The sequence below is a fragment of the Callospermophilus lateralis genome, chromosome 3 (genome assembly GCF_048772815.1).
Source record: "Callospermophilus lateralis isolate mCalLat2 chromosome 3, mCalLat2.hap1, whole genome shotgun sequence".
Lineage (NCBI taxonomy): Eukaryota > Metazoa > Chordata > Mammalia > Rodentia > Sciuridae > Callospermophilus > Callospermophilus lateralis.
This window is the reverse complement of record NC_135307.1, coordinates 7816908-7840584: the sequence shown is the minus strand read 5'-3', so window position 1 is coordinate 7840584 and position 23677 is coordinate 7816908. Positions and strand designations below refer to the sequence as shown.

Here is a 23677-nt window from a genome sequence, read left to right as displayed (position 1 = left end):
ATTATTGGGAATTTATGTTTCTACATGGTATTACCACAAAATCCTTCTTAGAACATAGAACTTCAACCTAAGCTGTCACTTAGAAGCCAAGAGAGCTGAGCACCCCCTTTCCCAGCTGAATTATCAATAATAATTAAATCTCCCTATTCCTTTGTTCCTCCATCGAGTGCAAGTGCATCAATGATGCCAAAGACTCCTGCATTCCAGGGCCCAGGGCATGACCCTCCCCACACCAGGGCAGTTTGTTCAGCACAGGCTGATGGGCAAAGCAGGAGGGTCGAGAAAGCCAAAGGGTGGGGTGGGAAGAAGCAGAGAAGAGAACTCACTGGAAACAGAGTCAGCAAAGAAAGAGAAAAGGATCACAAAAGGAAAACAAGAAAGAATAAAGATCTTCAATAAGTCAGTATTTTTAAAGGAAAAAGGAGAAAGAAACTTTGGTTTAGACTGTGGTAAGAAAGATAAGAAAATGATGCGTAGGCTGAAATGAGGCTTGGCGGATAAATGCACCCGGCTGTGGTTTCTGCAAGAGGCAGGAGACTCCAGCTCCCATTTCCAGTGTGACATTAACAGGTGAGAGAAAGCCAGCTTCCGCTCAGCCAGGCTCAGCCAGGCGGGAGGGGAGGGCAGCTGCTGGAGGGAGGTGCAAAGGGGACACAGGACAGCCGGTGGAATGTCTGCTGGAGCTGGGCTCAGCCTCCCGCACCAGACCCCAGGGAGGAGATTGTTACCAGGCCACTGGTGTGATTGCACATGTCCCATAGAGGAATCAGGGCCAGGGTCACCCGGGAACCATCCTCCGTGGGAATTTGGTTTTGTCGTGTCATAACAGAAGAGACTGCCCACCTGTAATGATAAGAAAAAAGTGAATTAGGTTGGGACATTCAGAAGCCAACTCACTAAGAAATAACCAGAAATGCAGGGTTGCCTGACCTCTCACAAATTTCCAAAGCCTTTCCTTAGTACCGAAAGTAATGCCTGGCCTTCTTCATCCTCACTTAAAACTAAGACCAGGGCTGAGGGAAAGCCAGGGAAGTGGCAGGGAAAGGAGAGTCAGAGGGGACAGAGTAAGTGGCTCTGAAGGATGCTCTGGGAGGAAAGAGCCAGGAGTGAGGGCTGGGAGCACTGGTCTCGGCCCTTCTAAGGGGTCCTGACAAGCAACAACAGCCAGCTTCTACGCTTTCACCCAAACGCTGACTCTGCGCCTATTTTCAGCCTTGTGAAAAGTAAACGGCAGGACTCTGATCAGAAACCCTGTGAGGACTGTACGGACTGTGGAATGCAATTTTTTTTTTATTACATTGTCCCAGTGAGTCAACTATTCCAGTTCAAAAAGCAGTCTCCACTTTATGCTAAAACAATCTATTTAAAAGGGAAAAAAGCATCCTTTAGCACTGCCCAACACTAACATTAATTTCAAGTATCATTCTGCTACCTCAACCAATCCCCTACCACTATAGGTTAATGGCAATTTCTAGATGGCTATTAAAATGCCAATACTCATCCAAGCTGCTCACTGTGACTTCTGAGACCATCTCTGCTTGGATGCTTTAAATGGTCACAGCGGGTCACTTAGTGAAGCACTGCCCTCTCTTCTAGGACCCCACATTTTCCCCAACCCTCACCAACCTGTAGTCCTCGTAAGTGAAAGAATCCTTCAAGGGCAGTTTGCTGGCATGAGGATGGGTCTGGGAATGAGAAGTTTTAGAAAGCAGAGGTGAAAGAGAAAAAGGGAAAACAGAAATCAGTCAGCAGAATTTCATTATTTAGCTGCCTAACAGATCCTAACAAGAGCCAAATGAAGCAGGAGGCGTCCAGCCGAGCTACAGAGGGATCATCATGCTATCACACTCTCATACATCACTGTCAACTTAATTTGTTGTGCCCAGCAGACGCCATAAATCTGCTCCTTCATATTTCGGTCCTAGAACTCAGAGACACTGTACGAAATACAATTTAAGGTGGACTGACTTCAGAAAGGCCAGTGCTCCTGAACAGACACAGGGAGCCTGTAAAGTTAGGTGGCTGTCCTTAGTCTTTCCTTAGATCTCAGGCCGTGACTTCTGTATGGGCCTTAGGAACAGATTTCAAACCTCTTCTTTTATCAGTAAAAGGAACAATTAAAGGCACTATAATGAAAGTTCTTTCACTTTTCTCTGACTTAAATAATTTGATGGGGATCAATGTATGTGCAAATGAATCATATCTGTGGCAAACACCAATCAAGTACAGAAAGTCAAGAAAAACACAGTTTTATAAGATTAGAAAATAAATTTTACAAACAAATAAAATAATGATAAAACAGAAATCAGCATATTTTAAAATATACTCCTTTTTTTTTTTTTCTGGACAAAAGAACATTCGGTAAAAATATCCCAAACTTCACACTAAGAGGAGAAAATTTTCTACATTTTGTATACTCTCTTCACAACGCCCCCTGTCCCAACTTAGACCTTTCAAGCACTTAAAAACTTTGTCTCAATTAAGAAATTAAAAGCTGTAAGAGTATAATCTTAATCTTCAGTTTCAATTGCAGTCTGACAGACAGATTGCAGCGAGTGATCAAATGAACAAACGGTTATTTCTGAGACGCAGAGGAAGCTCTGGGAGCCGCGTCTGCAGCACTGTCAATGCGGGAGCTCCGAGCGGCGAGTAGTTTTTGCTCTTGACGCATTGGCACTCCGAGTGCTCTGTAATTTATCATCTCTCACTGTAATGTACTCGCTGGCACCGTACGCAGGACAGTAGGGGATGAGGTAAAAGTGGCTCAAACCGTAAATCAATTAGAAAACAAAAGCTTGTGCTCAGTGCGCAATTTTAGGCAAATTATATATTACAAAAGACTGCCAATTGGGTGTTAGCTCCCAGGTGCCTGCTTCTCCCCTCTTCCTAGCCTGGCTTTAACCCTTTGGAAGAAGAGTCATAATGTAAAACTCATTCATCTAATCTTTAAAATGCATATTTGTAATAATAAAGGGAAATTAAAGGAGATACATTTTAAGTCAACATACAAAATAACACATCGCACAGAAGCATGTCCTAGTCAGTTCAGGAAGATCAGGAATCCTGTCTCTGGGAGGAGAAATCAATAACACCATCAGCTATAGTAAAGATTTGAGAGCCCGGAGGACTGATGCTTCTTGCTCCTTTCCTTTGTAACAAGTGAAGTGCAAGACTGTGCTCTAAGCCTCATGTTTTCCATTTAATTATTAAACTTAACCATGGCAGTGTTTAGGTTTCCATTCAAAAGTACAAGTTAGCAGATAAACACCCCCCCATCTATCTATCTGTCTGTCTATCTATCTATCTATCTATCTATCTATTTATTTATTTAGCAGTACTGGAGACTGAACCCAGGGCCTGTGTCTGCTAGGGAAGAAGAGCTCTACCACTGAGCTACATACCCAGCCCAGTCTAAATCCAATCTGATCACAAGAAATACCCCAGGGAAACTCTAAAACTGTAAAGAAAGGGATTCTATTGCTAAAATTTCCTTTCCCTTATATTAAAATGAAATTTCACATTATCTGAACTACTGAAACTTTGCACACCTGCCCTTTTTCAGTCTGGAAGGTGAGAAAAATGATGGTTTGGTATTATTAAATATTTAAATTCACTTACACTATGGAATTCCATGATATCTTGAAACAGTAAATTTTAATGCTAAATCCCATAAGTACTAAAAATTTAACACCTCCTCCAAAAGTTTGATTAACTAAATAGAAAACATGGTGACAATTTTCAGAACTGGAATGCAGGATCTCAGAGACACAAGGAAGACTCTCCCAACACTGGCATGTCTTTAACAGCTTTGGACCCTACAAAACCACTCAACCTTGGGTGCCCTCCTTGGGGATCCAACAAATGGAAGATTAACCCTCCCAAATGTTTCCTCTCCTACTCTTTAGATACATTTCTTACCCAACTTACAAGTTCATGCTCATAGTCCTGATTGAATCATTTTTTAAAAAAATCAAGAAAGAAATGTATTTTTCAGATTGATTTTTGAGGATTATTTTGGCTGTTTGGTTATATAATATTTGCAGAATCTGTTAGAAATAGTTGTTCTTCTTTAAAAAACAGGGTGTGCCTGCTGCATGCAATTCTGGTATAAAAGCTATTCTGCCACCGACACACGCACTTAACAGTTACACTGAAGCAAAATGTGACACGATGAAAAAGCAAGCAGCTTCCATTTCAGCAGGGCTCTCACCGCATGACACCAGCGCCATCTACTGGCAGCACAGGGGAGAGGGCTCTATGAGCCAAGGCCTAAGTCATTGCCTAGGAGCAGGCCTTCAACAGTAATTTGTGTAAACCAAAGTTGGGTTAAAAAAAATAGCCACGATTTCAACTTCACTTTGGTCAGACTTGGTTTCTAAAAAAATTCTATCCAAGTTGGGCTTGGTGGCACACACCTGTAATCCCAGCAACTTGAGAGGCTGAGGCAGGATTGCAAATTGCAGGCCAGTCTAGGCAACATAGGGAGACCCTGTCTCAACATTTAGAAAAAAGAGCTGGGGATGTAGCTCAGTGTTTGAGAGCCCCTGAGCTTAGTCCTCAGTAACAGCAGCAATAGCTATAACAAAATCTCTATCCTTTGTATAAAATTTATTATATAATAATTTTACGAGAATGTTGAAACATTCCAATATCGCAAATGATCTGTCTATGAAAGATATTTTAGGTTGAAAAATAAATGTCTTGCTTATTCTGAAAAAAAAAAGAACAAGGATAAGATAAATATCTATTTCAAACAAATTTCATTGAGGCTCTGGAAAGAATGATTAAAAAGAAAGAAAGAAAAAAAACAAGCCTTTTCTCTGTTTGCAAGTTAAGGTTCAAAAGTCTCTTCCAGAAATTAGGTTAATCTGAAGTCACTGAAAAGCTCCTGGAACGCTCTTGGGCCCTGGAGAGGATGACTGATGTCCTGCTGCAGGAGCAGCTCCCGTGTGACTTCAGGCCACATCACAGCCTCTTCTAACACAAGACATTCCTAATCTGCACTCTAAAAATAAAAATGTGAAATTAAAACAGAAAACATATTCTTTGTGGCCAACTGATTTTAGCTGTGACTAGCTTCCAAGACAGATATACATGAGGAATGTCCCCAGATAGCCTGTCTGGCCACTGTCAGAAAGATGACAGTGCACAGGCCTCTCAGGCACACGGCCCAACAGAAGCATGAGAGGGCCAGTCTGCCAAGCCACCAACTATCCTGCTCCCCCCAATACCATGGAGAAACCAGCCTTGGATTTCTGGCGTATTTTTTAAGTGATTGATGTTTTTACCTTCTTGAGCATAATAAATATTTGAAGTTGGGGAAATGAACAACTGCCACAGCTCATATTCAGACCTGAAGCACTAAAGAGCTTGCTTTATTAAAAAAGAGGATTCTGGAATATTCAGGTGAAACCAGGCAGTGGGTAAAGCATTCTTCCTGCTCCCTTCTCCATCACAAGGAGGCCTTCCTGGTGAGACAGTGATATTGGGCCTAGTACAAAATAATCACTGCGTTTGGGAAGATTAATATCTAAAATTGTTTGTTTGGCTTCAATAAAAAGGAGCAATATTGCTAAATATGTAAGTATGACATTTTGAAGAATTTACCATATTGCATGGGTCTGGTAGAGATGCTTAAGGAAATTAAAAACCACTACAGTCAGCATATTTGATCCTTATTAAAGTTCTGTCTTGAACTATCACTCACATAAAACAAAAATAAACCAAGAAGAAATTTAAATAAAACCTATGGATTATAAGTGTTTGAAGATGAAAAAAATGAACGATATTCTGGCTTTAAAAAATTGATTTAGCATGCAGCTTCTCTTTATAGTCCCTTGATAAAAATGAAATCTCCCTAACAAACACTTAATAAAACCTGTCAATATCTCTGGAAAGAAAAATGACACAAATGCATTAAGTATTAAATACCCTTGGAAAAAGTCACATATTCCATGAATTTTTGATGTACTATCTTGACATTAATGTAAAACCTTGATATTTATAATTGACAGATATTTAATAAAGTATAAAAGAAAATGGCTGCTGCGCAGCATGCAAATTTTTCAGGTTGATCAGAGACGAGAGATACAGACGTGCACTCGCACTAAATAAACACTTAATATGTGTTACACAAATCAGCTGCAGTCTTATTTTAAGCTCATACAACAAACCTTTGTAGAGAACCAAAATAAGCAGAATTTGTTATTAGGTGAATTCCTAATTCAGAAACATCTAGCATGGGAAGCAGCTTTCAAACAGTAACAGCTCTGCACAGGAACAAAATACTTTTGAGTCAAGGATGGTTTTGTTTTCGACATTTAGCAAAAAGCATTTAAAAAATAAAGACAAGCACTTCCCTGAACACAGGGAGATGCATTCCTAAAACAATGCTCAAAGGCAACAAATTTGACCTAGAGAAAGATTCAAAATGCTCTGAGGAAAAAGGATTAGAAAATGTGAAGGGCCCAGAAACCAAAGACATCTCTCAAAATCGGGTCTTCTCTTCCTAGACTGATTTCTGTAAGAAAATCAAATTGAATACAAGAAGAGTCACCCACAATGAGGCATTCAAATGTACCGAAGAAAAGTGGCCTGATTTATAAAAATGGCTCCTAAATACTGTGTTTTAAAGGATTTATATCCTGCTATTGTGCATCATCAGTTATTCATTTCCAAAATATGCATGGTAATTCAGTGACTCTGCTCTGTCCAACAGCTACAGGAAGGACCAAATATATTTTAGAAGTTGTACCTAGCTTGTTCTGATGAAAAGCCATAACACCACGCAACTGAATTCTTAAGACTAAAATACATCTGGATGCATTTTGCTTTACTTCTTAAGCATACATTAAAAGGGAGTCAGGTTACACAGCAATGGACAGACACACCTAGCCAGTGGTGGCCCCATTTTGCTTCTTTCTACATGGATGAAATCGGTGCAGAACCTCGCATTTGACCCTCCGCGATGGATGTAGCCACATGCATTCAGAACTGTGACCCCTTCTCAAGAGGCCAAGAGCCCTCCAGGTCTTTCAGTGCCATCCAAGAACTTCCTGGCAGGATGGCTTGTGGCGCCCTCCCTGAGCCCACTATAGGCCCCAGCAAAAGCTCTGACATTGCAAACCCAGGAGAAAGAAGAAAAGCCACAGCCAGCCCATGGCAGAGGGAAAGGGACAGAGGGAGCAGAAGAGGCTTTCCTGAAGGAAGCAGAAGGAAGGAGAAATGAGGAGGAAACAACAGGCAGCACACTGAGCCCTGAAAAGACGGCAGGCAGGAGAGGAGTTCACATCAAATGTTTCGAGGTTTCTCCTCTCTCCCCAGATGAAGGCTAACGGAAAGCATCATGCAAGACAGTAAATTTTGGGGTCAATTAACCCTTCCGCTTGTATTTTATTTTCTAAGTGGATATAGCACAGTTTAACAGACAAATTATAAAATATCTATTGAATCTAAAATTTAGTTTTGATGACCATAAATCAGAATCAAAGCACGGTTCATATATTCTGCCCTTGAGGGAAAAAAATCAATTTTTAAGACTTTTATTTTTAAACATAGATTACATCCAACTCTTTGGGGAATTTTTCATCATACAGTTCTTTGAATTCACTCAATATGATCAAATAAAAATTTAACTGCATCGATACACATTTAGTTAAGACTTTCTGCTTTTCACTTATAAAATTTTCTATAACAAATGTGTATTACCTTATAATAATTTTTTTTTAAAATGACATTAGTGGAGAAATAACATTGTTCAATAAATTCATAAAATTACTTTTAAGGTGACTGAATCTATAATCTATAGGCAGTTTAAATTGAATGGTAATTTGATAAAAGGTTACAAAAAAAAGTGATTCTGTTCTGTAACTTTTCTTATTAGTTACCATTTGTATCCCCTGAAGGATAATCAACTATGAACCAAATTCAGTCATTTTTGTCAATCAATTATTCACTCAACAAGTATTAACTGGCTTAGAAAAAAAAGTTGAAGAGAGGTTAACAGAAGAAAATCATCCAATCCACAACACTGTATCACTAAGGCCTCTGCCTGGCACAGGAGGAGACATCATTAACACCCTGGGGCGGGGTCACTGTCCAGCGGAACAGTCAGGGCAGGGAAGTAAAAAGAGAAAGAAAAGATGGTGTGAGACGCACAGCTCAATCCCCCTAGGGCTGGTTTCTTCAACCTCCTGGGTGCCATTGCTCCGAGTCCCCACCTGTGATGTGTGCCACGGGCATTTGATGACACCCTGCCTGCCAGGTAAGCTCAGTAAGGCAGGGACTCTGGCCACCAGTGAGTCACCAGCACCCTGCCCAGTGCCTCATTCAAAGACACCCTCTCTCTCCAAATAATGAGGAAAGACTCCTGCCCCTTCCTGGACACTAGAGGAGAGCTGTGACTCTGGACTTGGGAGACCACCCACTGGCCTGTCTGTAATGGCCTGAATGACAGTGCGAACAAAGGAGGTGACAGCATCTCAAACAAGGCTCCAGGGTGAGGAGAGGTAGTCTCGTCCCTGCTGAGACCCTACATGGGCGCCCTGCCACAAAGCACTTCCCATGGACTTCCAGAAACCCAGCAATCTCTATCTTTCTCTTCCATACTCCATCATGCCCATCTCTTGTGAACAGAAAGTGTTCCTGCCACCTAGGGGTCAGAGAACCTCTGTTGTTTTTTCAAACCTTTCTTTAAACATGAAAAGCAAAACAGACCAACTCCCTCAGTCCTCTATGCCATATGGTCACAAATTTCCCTCCCTACCCAACTCACCCCCAAACATGCAGTGTGTGCTTGGAAAAACTAGCCCAGAAACCTGCTAGGCCATCTCAGTGCATCACTGATCCCCTTGTGAAAAGGCCGTCAGACAAGCTACTTCCTTTGGGGTCTCAAATCCTTCATTTCTTCACCTTTGGACACCCTCTTGCTCCAGAGAGCTCAACCTGATGATTGACCAGAGACCTGAAGCCATGATCAAGCCTCATTCTCTGGTCTGCAAAAAATCAGTTCCACCGAGGGACAGATGCTCATTCAGAAGGGACATACAAGTGCAACTTCTCAACCTTCTCAGTAAAGCAACCAGAAAAACAGAGTAGTAAGCAGGTACTGTTTTACAGGAACACATCTGCTGTCGGAAAAGCAGGCTAGGAGGATTTGCTTCCCTTTCGTCACACGGCACCCTACTCTTCCCTGTAGTTACTTTAGGTTTCGGTGAGGGATAAATACCTGCACTCTGTCTAAATGACAGAAGCTGGCATGACCAGCATGGCCACCATCAGTGAGAAATGCCCCACCGCCACCAGGAAGCCCCCTTCATTACAGGATGGCTGACATCAGAGCCTGCACTCCAGCCTGTGCTGGAGAAGGAATGGCCATGGCTGTGCGTGGGAAGCCTTCCACATCTCCAGGAGACAGGGACACTGACAGTCACGGCTTGCTCATAGCTCAGGGCCAGGTGCTCTGGAGAACTTCATGTGTGTAGGATTGAATCATCAAAGCTGCTCTGAAAGAGGCACTGTCACTAGCCCCGTTCTACTGACAGGAAACTGAGCGGCAGAGAGGCTAATGGCATGCCCAAGGTTAATCAGGTAATAACCCAGGGGACTAGAAAAACAACCCAGAGAGCTGTTTTCTGAAGTTTACTTTAAGGCAAAGGCTGCATAGTTGCCCTACTTTCATAAGTAACTCTTTTAACTTCTGACATGGTAAATACATTTTTGTTTGGTGAGTTTCTGGAAGGTCTTGGTAAATACTGCTCTCATCTAAAACGCACCACAAGCCTTGTTATAAAAGGTATGAAGTCTAGTTTCAGGCAATAAGAAAACTGAGACTGTGAATCTTATTATTTTCCAAACCAACAGAAAGGATGCCATATTTAGTTATAAAATGTATCTTCAATCATGAAGTCTCAGACCTGGATGGTAATGCAGACATCACCTCACCCAAGACCCTTCACTGTGCATATGGAATCCTGGGGCTGGGAGCGTAGCTCAGTGGTAGAGTGTGCTCAGCATGAATGGGACTCCAGGTTCCACTCCCAGCAATGAATAAAAACCCTTCCAGTACAGAAAGCACATATGTACCAAACACAAGCACATACACCTACACATATACATGAATGCAAAACACCTACGTATGCTCATTTCCTTGGTTACACTTTTAAAAAGGAAAATGAACTCTGGTCTCTTAGATGTTCAGGCCACAGGCCTAAAGGAAATTGAAGAAGTCTACAAGTAGCTCATGAGAAATTTGGTACACCACAGAATCTGAGAACCTGCAGGCATCAGATTGTTAGGGTTCTGGAAAGGATGGGCCATATCCCAATGTAAGAAATTGATCCTGATGACCCAGGAGGCCTGCCACAAGGGAAAGAGCCTGAGACTTCACCATCTCAGACCACGTGAATCCATGTACCACACGTATCACCTTGTCACAGCTGCCATGTATGCACTCAGGTAAACCCCACCAAAAACAAAAGCTAGGGCAAGGCCCCTACTGCACCAGGACCGGAGGCCAGTCACATGGGTCTGCAGGAGGATGCACACAGCTCAAGCCTCTTCTGCCAGAGGCTCGGTTCCACCAGGCACCTGCAGTTCCACCAGGCACCCACAGAGGCCTGTGCAAGTCGTACTGTCGGACAGGACACTCAGCAACCTGAGGAGCCCAGTTTCTGCTCAGCCACATTCCCTCTCTGTCTCTATTTCCTATGCCTAAAGAGTGTTCAAAAAGTCAGCATACGAGATGGGAAGCTGGTGTGGTGGTCAGGATGCAGAGGCTGGAGGAGTCCAAGTTTGAGGCCAGTCTCAGCAATTTAGAGAGCCCTATCTCAAAATAAAGACAAAAAAGGGCTGGGGTGTAGCTCAGTAGTAGAATGCCCCTGGGTTTAATCCCCAGTACCATAAGAACATATCTAAACAGCAGATACAAAACAACAAAAACAACAAAACTACCTCCTTCAAGTGAGAGAAAATATTTGCAAACCATACATCTGATAAGGGGTTAATACCCAAAATATATAGGAAATTTATACAACTCAATAGAAGAAAAATAAATAACTGATTTTAAAAAATGGATAATAAGCTAAATAGACATTTCTCCAAAGTAGGCAAAACAAAATGTGGCCAACAGAGATATAGGTGCTTATGATCTGTAATTATTAAGTACATGAAAATCAAAACCACACACCAGGTAGGATGGCTATTATCAAAACAACCAAACATCACAAATAGTGATGAAGACATGAAGATAGGGAACTCTTGTACACTTGTGAGAATGTATGTTGTACAGCCACAAGAGGGAAACAGCATGAAAGTTTCTCAAAAAATTAAAAACAGAACTACTATATGGTTTCATGATTCTGCTTCTGGGCATATCCAAAGGAATTGAAACCAGGTCTTGAAAACGCACATCCATTGTGGCTTTAATCACGATAGCCACGACATGGAAGCAACCTAAATGGCTATCATTAGAGGAATCAAGAAAATGTGATACAGACATACAAGGATGGGATATTAGCTGGCCTTGAAAAAGAAGGAAATTTTGCCATTTGCAACAACATGTGTAAATCTGGAGGACATTAATCAAAGTGAAATAAGCCAGACAAAGAAGGACAAATACTACATGATAACACTAGGAATCTAATAGACAAACACCTAGAAGCCAGAGAATTGTGGTTGCCAAAGGTTGAGAAACAGGAAAGTACCAATCAAAGGGTATAAAGTTTCAGTTATGCAAGATAAATAATTCTTAGAGATCTGTACAGCATAGTACCTTAATAATACTGTACTGTATACTTGAAAACTTGCTAAGAGGAAGATCTTTTGTCAAGAGTTACTCTGCCTCTGTCCACCCCCTTTCTCTCTCTCTCTCTCTCTCTCTCTCTCTCTCTCTCTCTCTCACACACACACACACACACACACATATACACACATACACACACAAATAAATAAAAAGAGTGAGAGAAAACTTAAAAAAAAAAAAAGAGCATTCAAAAAGGGGCTGGGGTTATGGCTCAGCTGCAGAGCGCTCGCCTCGCACGTGCAAGGCCCTGGGTTCGGTCCTCAGCACCACATGTAAATAAATAAAATAAAGTCAGGGGGAAAAAAAAAAGTACCAAGGAAAAGATCCCAACACTATTCTCAAGATCATGTGGGGAGAGCTAAATGACAAATGTTCTCACTTGGACAGAGAGATGTGTATCTCTAGACAAGATGTCACAAAGTTACTTCTGGAACATCAAGTCATTCATGAGAGAGTCTGGATAATCTCCTTTATTAAGGGACCTTCCAAACACTGTACCCTGAGATTTGATAAATAACACGAAAATTTTAGCATTACTTCTAAAATGTTCCCATTAAAACGGCCATGAACTGAATTATGAGGTTATGATTTACTAAGAGTCAAAACAGAATGTTTTGAGTGAAGATGCTCACCTGAAAACCCGAATGGAATTTAAAATGTCCATGTCATTGGAGAGAGTGGCTGAGGGCTGTGTGTTGTTGAGTAAGCAAAATTTTTTTAAATCTGTCTCCAGTTGTGCTGTGTTTCAAGGAAAGTTCTCCACAGACCATGTGCTACAGACTCAGTCCTTGGAGGGAACTTCAGAATGAGGGGCTTTGTGGGAGGCCCTTAGGTCACTTGAATGGGACTCTGGGCCCTTGCCCTTCCTCTTTGTCTTTCTTTTCTGGCCATGAGATGAGCAGTTGCTCTGCCACAAACCTCCACCATGATGCTGCTTTGTTAGAAAACCCTTTAGAGGCCTGAAGCATGGGGCCCCTGACCTTGTCCTGGGACCTCCAAAACTGTGAACAGAATAAACCTTTTCTCCCTGTAAGTGAATTGTCTCAGGTGTTCCTTTAGAGATGAAACGCTAACATGATTTTATTTAAAAAAAAAAAACCTCCCCCTTCTCACTTCAGTAAAGGTCCAAAATAGGCTTCAGAACTATCATGAACATCACTCTACAAAAAAAGGAAAACATTTTTAAAAGCAGATATTAAGATGTCATTAGGACTTGCTGGATATTTCCCTATTAGCATTGAAATTTCTTAGGAAACGAAGTCATAAAGAAAAATTCTCCTGTAAAATACTGTTCAACTCTGCCTTTAAACCAAACAGGGTGTAAAGTCCAGAAAAAGAAAGGAGCAAGGCCACATGGTGGAGGGGTCCTGTGGAGCCTGACTTGGTTTCTATCCTGTGAGGACAGCCCAGGGGACAGATGGAGGAGTGCTAGTACAAGTGGGAAAAGACGAATCTGATCACTTCCTTTCCCATAAAAATTATACTCTGCTTTAGTTTCTTGATTAAAGGCTTTACTGATCAATAGCTATGGAATAGATTTCACCATTGTTTTTTCAGAGTATTTCCTTTGAAAAAACAATGGTGAAATTCTAAGAGTAGTACCACTTCATTGGAACAGTCAATCTCTGGAAACAAGTTTTCCATGAAGGAATAGTTTAATCAGTGCATGTCTTTTAAGCACTACCTAGAAAACAGATAATTATTAATCTGTTCACTTGGAACAGAAAGCCAGAAATCAATGTATTAACTCAAGCCATCTTTTGTTGAAGATGATGTTTGACTATCATCAGATGAGAAAGGATTTTGGAACTGGGTTTTGAAAAGCAGGTTGGCTGTCTCCTAACCCAGACCCTAGAAACTCTGGGAACAACTGTGTTCAGGGGAGAGCATGGTAGTGCCAGAGAAGCCTGGGAAGAGCGAGTCTGTAGGGAGGGAAGGAAGGATGTGCGTTTGAAGGAGGATGACGCTGGACAGTGGTGAGCTGGAGCTCCTGGAGACCCCCAGGTGCTTTGCCTGCAGGGCAGCAGGAAGGGCAGCGGGCAGAGCTCAGCTGCAGGGACTAGATTATGAATGTTGTGACTAAAGGCAGCAGATAGGAAAGTATCTCAAAGACACAGGCTCTGACTGTAGGCCAAGGGGACAAAGCCAGGACAGAAAAATGAAAATGAAGAGAAGTGCAGGGACAGCGCATGTGGCAGTGCTGTTGAGGGCTGCCTCAGCTGTCAGGGGGACTCTTCCTCAGAGGGAAAGGAGGGGAAAGCACAACGGGCCAACTGGAGACAGGGTTCTCGTCACATGGTCTCAGTGGAACAGGAGTAAGTGGAGGTTGGAGTCACCATGGAGCTTGTGGTCACAGCACCTGGCCACTCTTCCCAATGCTCACAGCCAGGGAGCGGAGGGTGGAGATGGGGAGCTGAGGAACTTGTGGGGTGTCGATGCTCACATGTGGGAGTGCTGGGTAACCCACAGAGGCAGGAGGGACAGGCCAGCAGGAGGGCACAGGGACACTGATCGCAATCATGGCAAGACCAACTTTATTTGAAACACTCTCTACTTCTTTCCAATTAAATGGCAACAGACAAAAAGAGACAGGACTGGAAATAATTTCCATGTGGATGGTTAATTGCTGCATTACCACAAGAAATAACACTCCACCAGGTTTGTGGAACTAACGAGTCCTACACTCTGCAAAAGGAAAGGTTAGCAGACTGCCTTCAAGACAACAGCTGCAAGCAGCCGCACACCTCGGGATTTAACTCTCTGGGGCAGGACAGCCAAGAGGGCTGGTTCATGCAAGGACAAGAAAGTCCTGCAAGGGGAAGAAAGGAGCTGCTCTCAGTCCCAGCAAAGCCTGGAACATGGAGTACCGGGCCCACCCCGCCCATGTCCAGCCAACTTCAGTGCAAAGTGGGCCCCCTAGGACATCCGTGCTCAGTAATATTCTTAGCAAACACAGGCAGCAGCAAGCCCCTGCTGTTGCTAGACTTCAGTCTTGGCCATGCTCACATGGAGCAGGTCAGTGGTACAGGGACTGTCCACCCGTGAACAGGCGTGGGGCAGGTGCCACCTCAACCCAGGGATGGGCCTCAGTCTCAGTACAAAGCAATCCAGCACAGACGACGGGCAGTTGAGATGCAGCCTCAAATTACTCAGGCTGTGGAAGATGGTACAGGAGAGAATCTCTTCCTAAACACTTAATGAATCTACTGCAAAAAGAAAAAAATCTGTTTTCCCATCTGCACTTCCAGACGCATGTAATAAAGTGACATTTTCTAACATAGGTTTTCTAGATCATTAGCTTTGTCAATTAAGATTTTCTGCTCAGCAAAATGACCATTATTCTTTCCACTCACCTTCTAGTTTTCAAAAAACAAAGTTGCAAAATCTGGAAGTGATCTTCAATTATTTATTCCTGAAAAAACCTAATGTGGCAAACACTTTCTCCCCATTTTCACAACTTCCCAGATTGGAATAATTTCCCCCTTCCCACGGATTCACTCAGCCAAACCCTAAGACAAAGTTAAGATTCCTCTTTCTTTCAACTTTCATGTGACCTCCAGTGACCTCTGAATTCCTAACCTCGCAGTCTACAGAACCCCATGGAACTTAGGATTTTTACCATATTAAATTGCTGTCCAGTTGCTTTGTGGCGTTCACTCGATGGCTCATTCATTCAGCAAACAGTCGTGGAGCACCCACTCTGAGTGAAGCAGAAAATAAGGGCACAGGACAGATGCATTTCTACCCTCATGAAGCTTCTACCCTCACTGGCCAAAAGTCACACCAAAGACGAGTGTGACAGGGGTAATAGGGCATCCTGGATGTGAAGGGCAGGCAGAGGCAGGCCAGTAAGGAAGCTGCAGAGAAGGGCCAGAAGAAGGCCCCACTGAGCCCCGAGCTCTCACAGTGAGAGTGACCAGCATGTAGATTCCTTTTATTATTCTTTTTAAAGGCTTCATCCTTTATTTTTAAAGGTGGGGGCGGGCATCTCCAAGAGAGAGCACATTTAAATAAACATCTGGAGAGGAAAGCAGCCCAGGCTCAGATCTGAAGTTCAGGACCACCTGGCCTTTTAGGTGCCCACTCAAAGTGGCTTTGTTTTCATGTCCACAGGCTCTGCCGTCCCCATCCTCACACAGGCTCACCCCAACATGCTGCCTGACACCCACCAACGACTTGCATGGGTTCAGGCAGTGGAGCAGCTGCAACATGCGGCTCTGGACTGTGGAGGGCTCTGAGTAATCGCCTGGTGCTACTGGGCTGCGCATGCATGCTTTCCTAGTTGCACTGCTATTATGATCTATGTCATTTCCCCCAAGAAGGGTTGTTGGTCATTTGGCCAGTTAACCTTTTAGTTTGAAAAGTAAAGCCAAATGCTTCAAAATTATTCTTAGAGGCTGACAAGGAAAACCAACCTCTTGATTACAAAAAGATGGCTCCTCCATTTTATCTGAAAATGCCCCCTAACTTTTAGTAAATGAGGTACTTACTGGTCACAAGGATAACCAAATCTTTTAACCTCCTACCTGCTAAGTATATATCCATTTAAAAAAGCAAGGGGTGTGAACCCAATATGATATTTTCTGTGAAACTCCAGTAAGCAGGTGAGTCTGGGACTACAGGATGAACTACACCTGCACAGAAATAGGAACAGAGCAGGGGTAAGAAACTTCTAAGAAAGGCTTTGATCATCTCAGGAAAATTACCAAAGTGGCTATTATTTTATAGAAAAGAACAAGGGGAGTGAAGTCAGAGAAATGGTGTGACTTAATCCCAAGGATAGAAAAAAGGCATGCTCAGTGCTGCTCCAGGCCCGTGGAGAGCTTTGGAGCAAAGCCTCCTCCATCAACCCCCAAAAATCCACAGTGCAGTGTCTACCGTGGGCAAGCTGTGCTGAGCGGATGAGTGACATGGACTCCCAGCCCTCACCAAGCCCATGATGCTAGCAAGGAGTCCAGGTGGCAAACACAGTAGGGTACACGGCTTACTCTAGGGTTACAAGGAAGAGGCAGCAGGAATTCTCAGGAAGAGCTGATCTGGCATTGAGTCTCGGAGGAGGTGGCTGAGAGTTGGGCCTCTGAAGGTGGACAGGTAGTCAGGCAGGGAGATGGAATACATCTCAGACAAAGCAACAGACACAGCAGTGGCAGAGAAGGAAGAGCTTGTTCAGGGAAGCCAAATGACTGAGGTTTGTGTGCAAGAGAGTGGTACAAAGCCATTAGGGTCCAAGCACAGGAGGACATGCAGCGAGAGTACAGTGCCCACAGTAGGGGTGCTGGGGACAATCCCAGATGTGAAGCCCCAAGCAGCTGTCACCTGTCTGGTCTCAGATTCACTACATGTAAAATGAAGGCAATGCCTATCCATTTACTGTTGCTTACCCTCTCATGTTCATAGCCTCCCAGAAGAAAGGACTTAGAAAACACTGGTAAATCAGAGACAATGATGAAGAGGCTTCTTCAGGGAAAATAATCAACCAGAGGAGGAATCAAAGCAGGGAGAACAAGGGCAATGGGGCCAAGGAGGCTTCAGAATATGGTAAAAACCATAGGCTTCTGATGTTGCAAGGAACTGAGGCCTAGAAGAGATAATTCCTGCAGCTGCCCTGTGTACAAGTTTGGAGGCAGCATTTGTCCCAAGTAGTCTGCAGGGGAGAGCCCGCCTAGACTGCACCTCAAGCCCTGGCACAGGAACACAGTGGGGCCAGGCGTGGATCCCCAGCACAGAGAAGCTATGGGATGATAAATGTGTGTCAATTTGTCTCCAAGAAAAAGACAAAATTTTTAAAATTATCAACTTCTGAGTCTCAAAAAAATTCACACAAGCACATCACACTCCATCAGACAAGATGGCCTCGGCTCTGCCACAGCAGTGCATTAAAGATCTCAGTGGCTCCACCAGCCGTGAGCTATTCCCCACTCACTGCTCTAGCTCCACAGCATCCCTCCTCTAGCACTCAGGCACTCAGAGATTGTTGCTGCCTTCTGCCTGTTAGGAAAGAGGACTAAACATATTTGCAGGGAAAATAAAAGAAGGGAAGAAAATGTGAAGAAGGGAGCGTAAGGATAGAAAAAAGGCAGGCAAGCACCAGGAGCGCAGGTGGGGAAGAAAGGCAAGGAGCCCTTAAGTAGGCAGGCGGGGCAAGGCGATGCACGTTTGCCATCCCAGCCACTCCAGAGAGTGAGGCAAGGGGATCTCAAGTTCAAGACCACCCTATCTCAAAATAAGATTTTTAAAAGTATGTGTGTGGGGATGAGGATGTAGCAGGTAGAATGCTTCCAGGTTTGATCCTCACTGCCCCCGCCACACCCACACACACACAAAGTAAATACTCCTATGAAGGAGGCTAAGCAGGGGGAAGATGCATCATAAAACAGAGGAATCACCTCTGACTTCTCTTCAAATTGAAGGCAGGAAGACTGTGCAGAAGGTAAGGGGCAGCTGGTCTGCTGCATGATGATCATTAAAACAGTGAAACAGTTTCTTGACTCTCCTGTTATGCTCAACTTTCACTCACTCACCTGAAAACTCATACTCTATTTTAGTTTCAAATTTAAGCTTTGAGACATATCCAAGTTCCCTGAAACACAGGCTAGGTACTCTGGCCACTACAATGTGATAAATTTGTGCCTCTACACCAACATCTTTAAAAGAACCAAATCCAGCACAGGAACCCATCTGAATCTTCCATTTCCAAAGTCAGTTATAAAAACCAGGCAATTTTCAGGCCTCCATAAGGCCTGTGTTAAATGCTTAAGAATTTATTTAGGTCTCTTCAGTTCTACACACCTGCTTTCACCCTTTAAAACAGATGAAAACTGTGAGGCAGAAAGGAAATGGTTTGACACCCTGCACAGGCTGTCCAGGTCCCCAGAGCCCAGGAAACACCCTTTGTAACAACTATCCCAGGTGCGCTGTGCTCCATCAGCTGAATCCAGGGTTCAACGCTGGCCACCTCCGAGAATGTAACGGCCTCTGCCCTCTGGCTGATCTCTCCCACTCACAGTCCACACACACACACATGCAACTGAGGCTGGAAGAGGCATTTCACACTTGGGTACTGCCCAGATCCACCTCCTAAGATTCTGGGTCACCAAAACATCAAATAGAAGAAGTGAGACCTTAATTTTCCTCCTATTGTTACAATGCATTTTCTAATACTTTCTTCGGTGTGTATATATGACTTATGATTTCAAAATACAGTTTCACTTAGAGTCAGGGATACAACTCAGTGGCAGAGCAACTGCCTAACATGGGTGAGGCCCCGAATTCTATCCCCCACCACACATGCACACACAGTTTCATTAAAAAAAAAAAAAAAAAAAAAGAAGGAGGAGGAGGAGGAGGAAGAAAATGTTGTAACAACCTGACACCAATATATTACTTTTTCTTCAGATTAACTAATTCACCTTTGACCTGACCTGCAAATGACGGAAACTTATCCAACATACATTTATTAAGTACCAAATATTTGGCTAGGAATTGGAAACACAAATGAAGAGTTTGCCCTTAGCCCCCTAGGGGGCTGAGGATGGCCTGCTAGAGGAGCTGGGCACTGAAGCAGGGGACTCACTAATGAGTGGCTATGTGCCCTAACCTGCTGGGCAGGCAGAAGCTCCTCCATGACCTGTGATGCCTACTGCTAACAACCAAAACTTAACTCTCTCTAGAACTAACAGCACCTGGTTTCAGCAGTCTAGTCAGTAGGCACTGGCAAGGATCTGGCTCAGGCAGGTCCTGGCTTTCATTATTATTCAAATTAGCTCCCACAGTAACAACAACAAACAAAAAAAACATTCACTGAGCGCCTACCCTATGCCAGGCGCATAAATAAGCTAAGATTTTTTATGTGTTAACAAACTTACACCCATAGTAACCCTGTAAGACAGGCACTACTATCACCCCATTCACAGATAAACAAAGTAAGACCCAGAAAAAAACCTTCCCCAGGCCACCCAGCTAATAAATGGAGAGCCCAAGCTCCAGCTGATAATCACCACAGTGCTGTGTCTGCACAAATACAGCACATCTAACAGAACAATTTTTTTAAAAAGTGAGTCCACAAAGTGGGCCCTTTAGCATTTTGTGAATGATTCAGACTCACAAAGTGCTTAAACATCTCATCTGGTCTTCCCAATGCCAACATAAGGCAGTTATTACCAGATGGGGAAACTGAAGTAAAGGGACCTGACAGTCCTTCTGTGATTTCAGGGGCAGACATGTGACCCAGACCCAGGCGAGGTGATTCTAAGTCTTGTGCACGCCATTCACAAAAACGCAGAAGAGTATAAGAGGGAGTCAGCAGTACCCCAGCGGTAGCATTCATTTGTAAGAATTTTAAAACAAAACCTTAGAGCATAATTTAGACCAACTGATCCCCTTCCCAGGGTCAGCTGATGTCCCGTCTCACCCCACTCCACAGCCAAAAACTGTGATGCTAAAGGAGACTTGACACAGGAGTACCACACTTCTACTTACCATGCTCACCAAACGAATGTCCCATGGCACCACTGCCATCCCTTCCTATTGTAAGTAGCAGCTGTAAGAATGCCACTTCTGAAAGTATTTCTCCTCCTCCAGCCATCCTGAAATATCACCACCTGTTCTATTAAGAGTGCATCTCACTGGTAAGGTCTGTGACAGACTGGACAAGAGGAAATACAACTAAACCAAATTATATAAAAATTAAAGGACAAATTCTTTTCCTTCTGGCAAATGTCCAATGAATCACGATGCTTATGTACAAAGAATCTGATAACAGTCCTAATAAAAACTGCATGCTTTAGAGTCAATTTATTTCCTGAGTTTAATCTTTTGTGCAAGCAAAAAGTCTGTTTGAATTATCATTATGGTTGTAACCCCAAAGTTGAAAGGTAACAAGGAATCCATGTCCAGTTCTTAATGATTAGACTGAAAGAGGAAAAAACTCTAGCTTCCACAAAAAACAGCCCATTTACCTTCATGTTTCAAAAACTGCTTTTTAAATTACCAAGTACCAAAACTTCAGTTTTATGTGTTAATATGTCCCATAGAAAGCTCCTAGTAGTGAAGGTACTGAGTTTTGTTTTAAATAAAAGAAAAGAACACAGATGTGGACAAAATAAGAGCTATCCCAAATCCTTCTCATATCCACAAGGATGCAGGCAAGATGGCCCACAGACTGAAGGCAAGCCATGAGCGTCCTAAAGTCAGCGTGAGGACATGCTCAGGCCTCCTGCGAAGCTACGTTCCCAGCTCAGCCTGTCTACCTCTGGGGCCAGATGGTCCCTACCCGTGAGGCTGCCTGAGCACTGCAGGATGTTTAGCACATCCTGGCCCAGCTGGGGCAGCCCAAAACATCTCCATCTTCCCAGGACCAACAGCTCAGTTCACAGTTGAGAACCACTGGGCTACACAGAGTTCAAAAAGCACTCTCTTTAAAAAATGAAACTGATAAATTAGACTTCATTAAAATTAAGAGCTTCTACTCATCAAATAATAGTATTCAGAAATAGGCCAGGCAAGCCACAAACTAGGAGATGATAGTCACAAAACCAACGTCTTGTGAAGGACAAACAGGAAAGAAGAAAACACTGGAGGAGAGCAGTCAGCAGCGGGGAGGCCTGGAGTTGCTGCCTCCTGCTCACAGACTCTGTTGGGGTACTGAAGAAGTACTGGGAATAACTAGTGGTGATGGTTACATTAAGACAGCGACCATCAAAAATTTTTTGTCTATTTTGTTTTTGTTATGGATATTTCATCACCATTTAAAAAATCAATAATACTAAAAATACACACTGGATTTCAAAAATAAGAAAATAATGTAAAAATGTATCACTAGTGATTTTATATTTATTATGTGCTTAAAAATATTCCAGATATATTGAATTAAAGAAAATACAGCATTTTTAAAAAAAATTTACTGAGCAAAAGGTTTGATAGCCACATCCCTAAACAGGAAATCTGGGAGGGGCTGAGGTTGTGGCTCAGTGGTAGAGCACTTGCCTAGCACTTGCGGGTCACTGGGTTCCAATCCTCAGCACCACATAAAAATAAATAAATACAATAAAAGGTATTGTGTCCAACTAAAAAATATTTTTAAAAAAGAGGAAATCTGACAATCAGTGAGCAACAAAAGCATGCTGGGCACCACCAGGGAGCAAGGAGTGGAGACCAACACCATGAGGAGGGACTTCTCAAGGACCACGACAGGTGAGGAAGGAGCCATCCAAATGCACCGTGGCAGGAGGGCACACTGCTCCAACCACTCCAGATAAAGGTTTACCAGTGGCACGAGAACACCCTGAGGAAACTCAAGGTGTATCCACAGAAGGCACAGCAAGATGACTTTGGCAGCTTCATTTGTAATAGCCAAAACTAGAAATGACCAGAGTGCCCACCAGAGGAAGACAGATGAAAAATCACCGCCCATTTTCACACTGAAAAACCATACAGTAGCCAAGAGGGGCTCCACCACTGCTCTACCTAACACAGACGCACCCCAAGATGTGACACGGAGCAAGAACTCAGATGCAGGAGAGTCCATCCCGACACGTCTACATAGAGGAGCTTCCCAAGCAAGCAAGGCTGAGCTCAGGGTGACAGAATCAGATATGGTCACCCTTGGGAAAGGGTAGGTGGGCCCAGACTGGGAACCAATGCTGGGGAACTCCTCAGGGTGCTAGAAATGTTATGTTACATCATGATCTCAGCTGGAGCCATCTGAGTATAAAACTAATCTATGTTTAATGCATGTGTACTATATATGGAGTATATATTAAATCTCAATTTTTTAAAACATTAAATAAACAGAAAAATTTCAAAACTATTTTAATCTTTGCTACAGGGGTTACTATTCCCCATCTCATCTTAAATTATATATTAATTCAATTAAAATTAGGCATCTTAAGGAATCAGTGAAGTAGTCAAGTCTATTCATTATTATTCATCAGTAGGCACATATTTGGGGCTGAGGTTGTAGTTCAGTGGTAGAGCGCGTACCTATCCTTTCGTATCACTTGCCATATATATTGTGTGCACCGACTATAGACGAATCCTGTAACAGTTCATATACTTTAATGTTTCAAAGTTGTTGATCTTTACTGCCTTTAAAGTATATTTTTTGTGTGCCAACCCCTTATATCATGTGACTCTTTCCTGTCTCTAGAATCCTCTTAGCAATTTTAGCGTAAAGTTTAGTAACTGATCCTTTCCCAACTGGTGAGAGCCTCATTGGGAAAAGCTGTTATTATGTTTGTCACTTTCCCCATTTGCCTTATTTCTGCAACTAGCCAGTGAGTCGGGCCTGAAGAGAGCAGAGCTGAAGCGCGTACTCAACAGCCCCACGTACCTCACACATCAAGTTGTGTAGTAACTGGGAGAACAGCCACAGGCCCTCACCTCAGTCACACCTCACCCCAGAATCCCTGCCTCAGCACCTGCAGGGGCAGCAGCAGGCAGCTTTTGAAAAGGCATGAACTTGTAAAGCACTGGGTACCTAAAAGCATCTTTCCTTACATTTCTCACCTGGTCTCACACTGCTGTAGGGGAAATGGGGCAATTTTTTTCTCCCCTTCTTTAAAAAAATAAGTGTGCAGACTTGAGGCACAGAGTTTAATGACTAGTCCACAGTTACAAACCAATCACTGAGTGTGAGAGAGGAAGGAGCAGGGCTGCCGTGAAGAATGAAGTCTGCCCACCACTCCTACCATTTTCCACGCGGTTCCTGGTCAAGTTCATCCTGCCAGTACCAAGTAGCTCTCTCTATGGACCCTCCTCCTCAAGTTCACATTGCCTGGAAATTTGATAAGCATGCCTTCCAGATCTCCATCAGAAAGGTGAGCAGGACAGGGTCTGGGCCACCAGAGGCCTCACACAGCCTCTGCCCATTCACTAACT

General features: G+C 43.3%; 1 protein-coding gene across 5 annotated transcripts in view; it reads right to left on the bottom strand.

Moving 5' to 3' along the window:
* Setd3 (SET domain containing 3, actin N3(tau)-histidine methyltransferase) overlaps positions 1-23677 on the bottom strand; it is a 76770-nt gene that overhangs the window by 10683 nt on the left and 42410 nt on the right. For all 5 annotated transcript variants that reach the window (XM_076849677.2, XM_076849679.2, XM_076849675.2 and 2 more), the window contains 2 exons: positions 1627-1685; positions 729-843 (listed from right to left, as the gene is read on the bottom strand). In XM_076849677.2, coding sequence (XP_076705792.1) covers positions 729-843; positions 1627-1685 — 174 coding nt within the window. The remainder of the gene's footprint in view (positions 1-728; positions 844-1626; positions 1686-23677) is intronic.